Source organism: Mchenga conophoros, linkage group LG14, assembly GCF_057382185.1.
Source record: "Mchenga conophoros isolate Kocher_MC1m ecotype Shallow Benthic linkage group LG14, M_conophoros_male_GT1.1, whole genome shotgun sequence".
NCBI lineage: Eukaryota > Metazoa > Chordata > Actinopteri > Cichliformes > Cichlidae > Mchenga > Mchenga conophoros.
This window is the reverse complement of record NC_140539.1, coordinates 29,838,160-29,850,696: the sequence shown is the minus strand read 5'-3', so window position 1 is coordinate 29,850,696 and position 12,537 is coordinate 29,838,160. Positions and strand designations below refer to the sequence as shown.

The 12,537-nt window shown below is 47.6% G+C and overlaps 1 protein-coding gene across 1 annotated transcript; it reads left to right on the top strand.

The window, feature by feature from the left end:
- Positions 1 to 4,420: 4,420 nt before the first annotated feature.
- Positions 4,421 to 7,606, top strand: LOC146560048 (odorant receptor 131-2-like). The gene is made up of 2 exons (XM_085244964.1): positions 4,421 to 4,662; positions 4,745 to 7,606. Exon 2 carries the CDS (start codon positions 5,908 to 5,910, stop codon positions 6,871 to 6,873), a length of 966 nt encoding a protein of 321 aa, XP_085101090.1. The 5' UTR covers positions 4,421 to 4,662; positions 4,745 to 5,907; the 3' UTR covers positions 6,874 to 7,606.
- Positions 7,607 to 12,537: the final 4,931 nt, after the last annotated feature.

The following is a 12,537-nucleotide window of genomic DNA, read 5'->3' as shown; positions in this document are numbered from 1 at the left end:
CACTGTGAATAAACGCACTGTTCTTCGCTTAAAGGGAAACCCTGGCCTGCGCCTGAGTCTCTTTCGGAACCCTTAACAGAACGATCCAGCCATTATGGACTCAGCAGGACAGGACCCCGTGGGCCGGGCTCTGGCCGCCCAGGAAGCCGCGCTGGTCCGCCATGAACAAATGCTCGGGCAGCTACGGCAGGATGTCGCCGCATTGACCCTGGCAGTGGCGCAGTTAATACCGCTGGGGGGAAATGCGCAACCAGGGAATCCCCAGCCGCCCAGCCCGGCTCCCCAGGCGGCACCGCCCGCCGTAGCGTCAGGTAGCTCACCGCGGGTCGGTATGCCGTCTGACGGACCTTTACCCACACCGGAACCATTCTCGGGTGAGTCTGACAAATGCGCCGGATTTTTGGCTCAGGTGTCTCTGACGTTTCGCGAGCTGCAGCGTTTTCATGGCAACGATGGGGCGAAGATCACTTATTTAGTTCAACTTCTGAGGGGCCGTGCACTAAAGTGGGCCCAGGTTGTGTTAAACTCTGATCCTGTCATCACCTACGCTGACTTTCTCTCCAAGTTTAAGAATGTGTTTAACCCAGGCACCGGGGCAGAGGCCGCTGCTCTCCGTCTCCTCAACTTCAAACAAGGTAGGAGAAGCATGTCTGATTACGCTATCGACTTCTGGATTCTGGCAGAAGAGGCAGGGTGGAATCAGGAGGCGCTACGGAGCACGTTGCTGAACAATGTCAGAGAAGAATTAAGGGACGAGCTAATCATGCGTGATCTCCCTGCCTCCTTTAATGAGCTAATGTCCCTGTGCATTAAGGTGGATGAGCGGTTACGGGCTCGCCGGTCGCAGCGGAACTACAACTTCCATGAGGCTGCGGGAGTCTCTGGCACCGGCGCCATGGCGGATGCCGGCCCCTCCCGGACTCACGAGAGCGGGGACGGAGAGGAACCCATGCAGCTGGGCGGCTCCCATCTCACCGCGGCGGAGCGTCAGCGCCGGATTACCGCCGGTGAGTGCCTCTATTGTGGTCACAGGGGACATGTTGTGGCTACCTGCCCTTCGCGGGCAAAAGGGCGCGCCCGCCAGTGATGGTAGGAGTACTGGTGGGCGAGCTGAGCCAGGAAGAAGCTCCTCCCCGTTTAACACTACCGGCCACGCTTTCCATTCACTCTAAGAGCCGCTCCCTATCGGTGTTAATCGACTCTGGGGCGGAACAAAACTTTATTGACTGTCAGTTAGCCCGGCAACTTGGGTTACTATTGGAGCCCCTGCCTCATGCATTACGTGTTACGGCATTGTCAGGTCAACGCCTTCCAGACATCACTCTGGTGACGGAGCCTGTCGAGCTCACCCTCTCTGGCAATCATTCTGAAGAAATCTGTTTTTTGGTGTTTAAAGCAACTCGCACTCCACTAGTTCTCGGCCATCCTTGGCTACAACAGCACAACCCTCACATAGATTGGCTAAAGGGGCGTGTCACTGTGTGGGGGGAGGACTGCCACATGACCTGCCTTAAAGCGGCCTCGCCTCCAAGCGTTGAAACGCCCTCTTCTGGGGTATTGGAATCAGCTGATTTAACTAATGTGCCCTCTGTTTATCACGACCTAGCTGAGGTGTTTCAAAAGGCCCGCGCCCAGTCACTCCCTCCGCATAGACCCTATGACTGTGCTATCGAACTGCTCCCGGGAGCTCCTTTACCCACCAGTCGGCTATATAGCATCTCACTTCCAGAACGAGACGCTATGGACAAGTACATCACGGAATCCCTGGCTGCCGGCCTCATTCGGGCCTCCACCTCTCCAGTCGCGGCAGGCTTCTTCTTTGTCGAAAAGAAGGATAAAACCCTCCGGCCATGCATTGACTATCGCGGATTAAACAACATCACAGTAAAAAATAAATACCCTCTGCCGCTCCTCAGTTCTGCCTTCGAGCTCCTCCAGGGGGTTACTGTTTTCACCAAACTGGATTTGCGAAACGCATACCATCTGGTTCGCATCCGTGAGGGCGATGAGTGGAAGACCGCCTTCAACACCCACCTCGGCCACTTCGAGTACCTTGTCATGCCCTTTGGTCTCACTAACGCCCCTGCGGTGTTCCAAGCCCTGGTGAACGACGTGCTCAGAGACTTCATTAACCGTTTTGTTTTTGTCTATCTAGATGACATCCTGATCTTTTCCAGAAACCAATCCGAGCACGAGACCCATGTCAGACAGGTCCTGCAACGACTCCTCGAAAACCGATTGTTCGTCAAAGGAGAAAAGTGTGAGTTCCACGTCTCCACCGTTGCATTCCTGGGGTACATAATCGACCAAGGAAACCTCCGCCCGGACCCTGTGAAGGTAAAAGCCGTTGTTGAGTGGCCGGAACCTCCTAATAGGCACCAACTGCAACGTTTCCTTGGATTTGCCAACTTTTACCGGCGGTTCATTCGGGACTTCAGCCGAGTTGCCTTGCCGCTGACCCAGCTAACCTCTCCCAAGCTTCCTTTTCAGTTGAACAAAGAAGCTCAGGCAGCTTTCCAAGAACTGAAGAAACGATTCGCCTCAGCCCCCATCCTGATCCAACCCGACCTCACGCAGCCATTTGTGGTCGAGGTCGACGCGTCCGACTCAGGGGTTGGAGCGGTTCTGTCGCAACGGAAGGACGGTAAGCTCCACCCTTGTGCCTTCTTCTCCCGCCGTCTGTCCCCTGCAGAGAGAAACTATGACGTCGGGGATCGGGAACTGCTGGCGATAAAACTAGCCCTGGAGGAGTGGCGGCACTGGTTGGAGGGCACGGCTCAGCCTTTCCTCGTCTGGACAGACCACAAGAACCTGGCATACCTACAATCAGCTAAGAGGCTCAACGCTCGACAGGCCAGGTGGGCCCTGTTTTTCACCCGTTTCCACTTCTCCATCTCTTACAGACCCGGTTCCCGGAATGTCAAACCCGATGCCCTGTCCCGTCAGTTCTCAGTCTCGGAGGACACCACTGAGCCCGCTCCCGTTCTCCCCGCCACCTGTGTCGTGGGCGCCATCTCCTGGGGGATCGAAGCAGCCATTCGGGAGGCTCAGGTGTCGGAACCGGATCCGGGAGGTGGGCCAGCCCAACGGCTCTACGTCCCTCAATCAGTACGTTCTCAAGTACTTCAATGGGCCCACACTGCCCGCTTTACGTGCCACCCAGGGGTCCACCGCACTATCAACTTCCTCCAGCGCTACTTCTGGTGGCCCTCTCTGACTAGAGACGCTCGGGAGTACGTCTCCGCCTGCGCGACCTGTGCCCGGAATAAACCATCTCATCAGCCGCCCGCTGGACAGCTCAATCCCCTGCCGACTCCGTCCAGGCCGTGGTCCCATATAGCTTTGGACTTTGTAACCGGACTGCCGCAATCAGCAGGCAACACTGTCATACTTACCATCGTAGACCGTTTTTCTAAAGCTGCCCACTTCATAGCTCTACCCAAGCTTCCCACGGCCATGGAGACCGCACGACTGCTTACCCGTCATGTGTTTCGTTTGCATGGGATCCCGGAAGACATTGTGTCTGACAGAGGCCCCCAGTTCACGTCTGGCGTCTGGAAGGAATTCTGCTCCTCATTAGGAGCAAAGGTCAGTCTGACCTCCGGTTACCATCCCCAAAGCAACGGTCAGTGTGAGCGAGCTAACCAGGAGCTCGAGGCAATGTTGCGGTGCACAGCGTCCTCCAACCAGTCCATCTGGAGTGATGAACTACCCTGGATTGAGTACGCCCATAACAGTCTGACTTCCTCCGCCACTGGTCTGTCTCCCTTCGAGGTCTCACTGGGTTTCCAGCCGCCTCTCTTCCCCTCTGTCGAGGGTGAGTATTCTGTACCATCTGTCCAGGCCCATCTACGGAGGTGCCGACGAGCTTGGCGGGCCGCACGGACGGCGTTGCTGCGCACAAAGGACCGAACCAAACAGACCGCAGATCGCCGCCGCACACCAGCTCCAGCATACAGCGTGGGACAAAAGGTATGGCTGTCCACGCGCTTTGTTCCTCTCAGGACTGAGTCCAAGAAGCTCAACCCAAACTTCATTGGTCCCTCTGAGGTTTCGGCACTGATCAACCCCGTCTCTCTGAAACTCCGGCTGCCGCGCAACATGAGGATTCACAATGTGTTCCACGTCTCCCAAATCAAACCTGTCCAGAATAGCCCCCTGTGCCCTCCTTCCGGGCCCCCTCCGCCCGCCCGGCTTGTGGACGGCTTGCCCGCCTATTCCATCACGCGGATTATGGACTCTCGCCGCCGCGGGCGTGGCTTCCAGTACCTTGTGGACTGGGAGGGCTATGGCATTGAGGAGCGGTCCTGGGTTTCGCGGGCCGCTGTCCTGGACAAGCGTATGCTGCGGGCCTTCCATCTGTCTCATCCTGGTAAGCCTGGTGGGTCGCCGGGGGGCTCCCGTTGAGGGGGGGGTACTGTCATGGTCCCTGTGCCCTGCTGGTCAATCCTCTATTGGGCAATATGTTTGTGGTTTGTTTGCTCTCTCGCCCTCTCTCTCTCACTCTCTCTCTCTCTCTCGCCACGGCGATGCTCACTGCGGGCTCCCGCTGCTGGCCCACACACCTGCTCATCACCACACCGGCCGCTGATCCCAGCTGATTACTGCACTACTTAGATGGCGAGTCTGCACTAGTCTTCGCTGGATCGTTGAACTATCAGCGTCAGTCAAACTTGTGTATCTGCCAACCTGTATCTTGAAAGCCCTTTGTTATTATCCCGCTAACCCGACCTTTTGTGTTTAGATCGTTTTTGGAACCGGATTCTGAGAGGAGTGACTGAGGAGGAGCTTTTGTACAGAAAGTGTGGAGCACCTTTTCCCCTAACCCTGTTTCCCACGGACCCTGGCGACCCGGACCCGTTTCCCCTGCACGTTGTACATAGCCACTTGGTGATTGTGTTCACTGTGAATAAACGCACTGTTCTTCGCTTAAAGGGAAACCCTGGCCTGCGCCTGAGTCTCTTTCGGAACCCTTAACAGTTTTGTACTGTTTAAAAAAAAAGAACATTTACTTTTTTAATGTACGCTAATATTTTAGCACCAGTAATTGTGAAATTTTAATGATCTTTGTTGTCAATATGAGCAGTGAAATTAAAGTGAATTTAAGGAAAAAAAGTAAAAATACAAATTGATAACATTTAGTCAGTATCAACTGGTGCTTTTGATGCCTTACAACACAGGTGTCGGACTCCAGGCCCTGAGGGCCGGTGTCCTGCAGGTTTTAGATGTGTCCTTGATCTAACACAGCTGATTCAAATGGCTAAATTTCCTCCTCGAAATGTCCTGAAATTCTCCAAAGACCTGGTATTGATCTAATCATTTGATTCAGGTGTGTTGACCCAGGGTGAGATCTAAAACCTGCAGGACACCGGCCCTCGAGGCCTGGCGTTTGACACCCCTGCCTTACAATATAGAATCACTTGTCTGTTTAACTTCCTTTCATGGATCCTGTGATAAAAGGTGCTTTATCTTTTTCCCCTACAGTAATCTGTAGTTAATGAGAACCATGATGCTTAATGACGATAGCATGAAATTAATTTATCTCTGGGGAATCAGCACGGAGTCAAACATAAGATAACCGATGCCAAACAGATCAGACAAGAGAAGACCATCTTTGACACTTTGATTGCTGAAAACATGTTGTGTGCTGAGAAGAAGAGAAATCTGAGCTCTTCTAACAGACAAAGTCATTGTTATTAGGTGAGCGAGGCACTGTCTCATTTTAATGGGTAAATGGTTTGTATTACAGGGTGATTTGACTTTACTGATTATTTTATTAACATGAGGCAGCTAATTTCTGTTGTAAATGTAAATGATAGTATGCATTATGTTTTATTTTATCTTCTGTATATGGAAGTTTAAGTTGTGCTTTTTTTTAACAGGTGTGCTGCAACTTAAAGCTGCAGAATGCAGAATCTGACTGAACTCCCTTTTAATGCAACTTCCCAGAAAAGCCTGTCTGTTATCATCAAAGTATGTGCAGTTATCCCCTTCTTCTGCACCTTCCTCTTCTGCATTGTTGTCATGCTGCATGTGTTTGCATCTCACAGGCAGTTCCTAAACACTTCACGTTACATCCTGTTTGCCCACATGTTGATCAATGACACCCTGCAGCTTCTGTCCTCTGTGCTGCTTTTCCTACTTGTAATGGGTCAGGTAAAATTTCCCATTTTCTATTGTGTTCCTCTGCTGTTCATATCCACTGTTACTTATCAGAACACACCTTTAATCCTGGCTGCAATGTCCCTGGAGCGTTATGTTGCCATCTTCTATCCCCTGCAGCGCCCGGCCACCTGGCGCTCAGGCCGTATCTGGATCATTAATCTTTGTCTGTGGCTTACAAGTTGCATGTTCCACATCATTGAGTACTCCATCAGAAAACAGCGTCCTGCTGTAGATGTCCTCTCTACACCTGTACTCTGCAAAAATATACTTATCAACTCATCTCCAATCCAAGCATTATTCAGAACTGCTGTGAGTGTGATGTTCTTTGCAGTTGTGGCTGTTGTCATCTTCTTCACATATGTGAGAATCCTGCTGGAAACCAGGAAGCTGAGACAGGACAGAGTATCTGTGAATAAAGCCAAGCACACTGTGCTGCTGCACGGCTTTCAGCTGCTTCTGTGCATGTTGGCTTTCACGCTCCCCATCACTGAAAGTCTCACATTGTTATACACTAACTGGCCAGTGGAAGACATTGCCTTTTTCAATTATTTCTGTTTTATCCTAATCCCACGCTTTCTTAGCCCACTCATCTACGGCTTCAGAGATCACAGTCTGAGGGGCTACATTGGGAAAACATTCCTCTGCTGCTTAGACACAGTCAAGCCCCATTTCAGAAGCAAACAGCAGGACAGCTTGTCTGCTTCTTGAAAAAAAAACAGTTTAGACTCCTGCAGAAAACCTGTTCAGAGTATCTGCATCTCTGTCTGTCGGTTGCCCGAATGAACACTAATGAACAGCAATTTTTTATGCTGTGATTATTTTTTTCATTCACACTGGCCATGAACAGATTCCTTCTTATACTGCACGTGGAACAAACTAATATCATGAAGTGACAGTAAGTGGAAAAAGTTACACTGAAGCGAAAACAAACTCTTTGTATTACTGTTCCTCCTCTAAAGCTCAACATATATACATGTATATATAAATGCTAAATTAAGATATCCACTTTATTTGTCTGATTAATATGTTTCTAAAGCTTCATATTACCTTCACATATTTTTGCACAGAACAGGGAATCTGACTCATGAAAGGGGCTCTGTAATTATCAGGTAAATATTTACAGTAAATAAAAAAAAAAATTCCAGTGGTAATTTGAGCACATAAATATTGATTTGACTTCTTTTCCTTAAAAAGGCCAATAAAAGGTGTCTAAAATCTTAATAAGAAACTCGTCATGTTGGTCATGTGTTTGTGTCAGATTGCATGTTTGACTAAAAGTGTGATATTTGCACTAATAAATGTTTGACAACTCCATTACATCCCTAACCTACAATAGTTGTTTGAGTTTAGAGCGAATCTCAGAAAATACTTTTTTATTCTTGTTTCAATTTTGTCACTTTGTTAACAAAAATAAGTGCAACACTAAAAGATGTCCCTTTATACTGGAAGGAAATTCTATAAAATTGTGATAAAATGTCTTTATCATCTCAGTTTCATTTTTTAACACCTTGGTTAGTATTATCATGAAATCATCTTAAACTGCACTCTGGTTTAAAAAGTTGTCTTGATCAGCACTGGGGAAAATGTTCCCGATCTGAAATTAGTGAAAATGACCTTTTGAGCGAAGGATTTATTGATAATTTTGACATTAGTAATTTAATATGTAAATAAGATTTAAAAAATGAACTGGCTAAATCTCTCGGACTGTCTGTGTTTACGGAAGCGGTTGTGGGATTCATTGGGAAACTAGCGGATGATACCGTGGAGACAAAGACTATCACAACGTTTCCCAACCAGAAGCCGTGGGTGGATAAAACCATCCGCGACGCTCTGAGATCCCGCACCGCTGCCTACAACACGGGACTCATGACGGGGGACATGGACCCGTACAAAGCCGCGTCATATAACGTGCGGAGGGCGGTGAAAGAGGCGAAGCAGCGCTACGGGAGGAAACTAGAGTCACAACTCCAACAGAGTGACTCTAGGAGCCTGTGGCGGGGACTAAGGACAATAACGGACTATAAAGCACCAACAACCGGTATGACGAACGCGGCCGTGACTCTGGCAGACGAGCTGAACACTTTCTATGCTCGCTTCGAGGCTGCAGCTAAGGTCTCCAACAATGCTAGTGTTAGCGGCGCTAACAGCTGCAGACAGGAAGATACTGCCAGCACCGGAAACGTGCTCGTCATCTCCGAGCATGAAGTAAGGAGAGCCTTCAAGAGAGTGAACACCAGGAAAGCAGCAGGACCAGACGGCATCCCAGGTCGTATCCTAAGAGACTGCGCATACCAGCTAGCTCCTGTGTTCACTGAGATATTCAACATCTCTTTATCTCAGTCGGTGATCCCCACATGCTTCAAAGAGTCCATCATTGTTCCTGTCCCGAAGAAACCCCACCCTGCTTCTCTCAATGACTATCGCCCTGTAGCCCTCACCTCAGTAGTGATGAAGTGTTTTGAACGCCTGGTCAGAGACTTCATCATTTCTTCACTACCAGACACACTGGACCCACTACAGTTCGCTTACCGTCCAAATCGTTCCACAGACGATGCCATCTCTCATCTCCTCCACACATCACTCACTCACTTGGACACTAGAAGGGGGAATTATGTTAAAATGCTCTTCATAGACTACAGCTCTGCATTTAACACCATAATTCCCTCCACACTCACCACCAAGCTGGAGCATCTGGGACTCAGCTCATCTATGTGTCAGTGGATCTCCAACTTCCTAACTGGCAGACCACAGGCAGTAAGGATGGGCGGACATGTCTCAGCCTCCACCACTCTCAGCACTGGAGCCCCCCAGGGGTGTGTTCTGAGCCCCCTGCTGTACTCTTTGTACACATATGACTGTGTGGCCACTACCAGCTCCACCACCATCATCAAGTTTGCTGACGACACCGTCGTGGTGGGCCTGATCTCTGATAACAACGAGACGGCCTACCTGAAGGAGATTAGGAATCTGGAGAACTGGTGCCAGAGGAACAACCTCCTTCTAAACGTCAGTAAGACAAAGGAGCTGATAGTGGACTTCAGCACTAAGCAGGAGAGGAACTACCAGACCCCCGTCATCAACGAGTGCCCAGTGGAGAGAGTGGACAGCTTCAAATACCTCGGAGTTCACATCACGCAGGACCTGTCATGGTCCTGTCACATCAACACCGTGGTGAAAAAGGCCCGACAGCGTCTCTACCACCTCAGACGCTTGAGAGACTTCCAACTGCCCTCCAAGGTGCTCAGGAACTTTTACTCGTGCACCATAGAGAGCATCCTGGCGGGAAACATCTTAACCTGGTTCGGGAACAGCACCATGCAGGACAGACGAGCTCTACAGAGGGTTGTGCGGTCAGCTGAGCGCACCATCCGCTCCGAGCTCCCTGACCTGCACTCAATCTACAGCAGGCGGTGCTGGACCAAGGCCAGGAAGATCGTGAAGGACCTCAGCCATCCCAACAACAGACTGTTCTCTCTGCTGAGGTCAGGAAAGCGATTCCGCTCCCTGAAGACCAACACAGAGAGACTGAGGAGGAGCTTCTTCCTGCAGGCGATACGGTCTCTCAATCACACCACCACACAGTACTGACCCACACATACAGTTCTTACACACACACTGGACTTTCTGGACTTTGGTTTTGCACAACACTGGTCACTATATTCTTCATTTCCGGTTAATACTTGTACAGCTGCTGTTATTGTGTATATATTTATTTACATTTATATTTCTTCATACATTCTTATATAGTTCTATATTGTGTATTGTGTATTTTGTATTTTGTTGTACAGTTATTTTATTTTCAACTTTAATTTATATATTTATCTTTATCTTATTCTTCCCAGTTAAATTTACCCTTCATTCTAATTTGTGTTGTACAGTTATTCCATTTTTAACCTTAATTTATATTTTATTCCTTCTTAGTTAAATTTACCCTTTTTAATTTTCATATTTATTTCCTATCTTATTCATAGCCTTTTCCTTTTTTGTTCTCTTTAGGTCACGAGCAGTTGTCCAAGCATTTCACTGCATATCGTACTGTGTATGACTGTGTACGTGACAAATAAAATTTGAATTTGAATTTGAATTTGTGAAAACAATCATGACCCCAAATGTTTTAGAGATCTAAGGCTGTTAAACATAAACCAGCAGAGACTAAAAATCTGTGCCAGAACCATCAGACAAGATTACTCAATTGTGGGAGTGAATTTAGCAGAACTTTTGAATGCATATGTTTCACATATTAAGATGAATTGAAACCAGTGTAGCTTTGTGAGTTTGCCTTTACTGCAAATGTATAGACATTGTACAAATGTGTAACAACGCACTATCTCACACAGCTCATTCAGGCTCACTGCCTTTGTCCTGCAGATGTCGCTGTGATTCCAAACACGGTTTTTAAACTGTTTTTAGGAGCAGATGATTTCTCTTTTATTTTCAGATTTTAAAATATTGACTTCACAGTAAAACGTAACAAAATATTGCAAATATATATATATATATATATATATATATATATATATATCGCAAAAATATATCGCATTATTTGCTCAGACTGAACTTATTTAATCAGAAACAGCATCCTTGACAACCCCATAAATCTGATGATATTGGTGAGCACATGAACGCAAATTAATCGTTCTGAATGAATCCAGGCTGTATGTATGATATGATGAACAGAGGGCGAAGACTGATCTCAGATCAGCTGAGAGCCTGCTCCAAATGCAGAAGCGGTACTGTTCAGCAAAAACGGGGAGACGCAATTAAAGTCAATGGAGAGGCTTGTATAAACCTTATATGTATGATATTATTAAAAAAATGCAGAAAAAATAGATTTAAGGTTTTTGTGGCTTTATTTCACTATGTTGGATGCAGGATCACTGATACAAAACATACTAAGTCACTTCCCGCTAATTTATACAAATAACTCAATAGTTCTTCTGTGGAAGTGTTTCTAATTTTGTGAAGGAATCTTTTGGTCACGAGAAATCAAACTTTGGCTTGATTGTGTCGTGGTCTGGGTGAGTGCTGGGGTTTTTCCACTGAGCCACAGTTCCACCCCTGGGTGGATTCGCTGCTTTCCTGCATGTCTCCACACCTGCTGGCAATTGAGCTGCCAGTACTTAAGACCAGCGGTCACCACTCCTCTTCGCTAAGTCTTCAGCTAATCACAGTTAGTGCGGGTCACCATAGTAGTTCACTGAAAGAGATTTTGTTTGCAAGAGGATTATCTTCAACCTGTGCTTTTTCTTCCATCAGCTATCCTGTTGTCTGCCACCTCCATCTCCTGGCAATACACACTTTCATCCTGAAGCTAGTTTGGCAGCTCTTTGCGTCACAGCACCTCTCGGATTCACTCACCTGCCTGGTGAATGTTTCTTTATGGTTCACACTCACCAGGATTTACAGACTCAGTCACTAAAACTTGTCTCCTCTCTTTCTAGTGTTCAGAGCCTCCAGGTCATGTTTCCTGCCCCTTGCCCCTGTACATATCCCCTCGTCACAATTCTCTGGTGCTTTCGTAAATCTAGTGTTTCTCATAGTTTAGCGTCACTCCTGTTTACCACCGTAATTGAAGTCCCATGTTATTCCTCATAGCTCACAGTATTTGTCAGGTACGGAAGAGGATTAGGGCCACTGGAGAGGAGAGGAAAAAAAAAAAAGAATTCTGACTTTAATCTCAGAATTTTATTTTATTTTTTTTTTCCCCCAGTGGCCCTAATCCTCTTCCGTAGTCAGGCCCTAGGAAATAAAGTTCTGTTTATTACGCTCGTCCGTGCCTCTGTGTATGATCTGTATTTGAATCTGGTTGTCGAGTTCGGCCTTGGCCGTGACAGATTGTGGTGGATTTTTGCAGTGTTTGAGCTGGAATAAGCTCAATATTTATGGTATTTATATGAGATACGGGTTTCCTGAAATCAGTCTAATATTCTAATTGATACTTTGCCCATGGAGGACTTTGGCAGATGTTAATTTAATACTTTATACCCAGAATTTGTATCTTTTTTTCATTTTGTTCCTTTCGTCTGGTGAAAATAAGGTTTTGTGCATAAAAATGCCATTTTTATTATTGAGTTTTTATTATTTTCAGTCTGAAGACCCTGTTTAACAATACTGTATCTTCACACAGTTTTTATGCCAAAGTATTCGACCTGCACACAGATCTTTACAAAGATCCAGCAGGCGCAATGGCCAACCCTCTGGTGGCTTGTACTTTGATCAGAAGTCTTCATTCAGAGTGGCTGAATGTTGTCTACAGCAATGAAGCCCTCAAGAACCTACAAGGCTGCCCCTCTGCCTTCTTCAAAGACACATCTGTCCCCTCATCTCCGCTGTTGCCACCCAACCCCTCCCCATTCACCTTTTGCCCCTCTG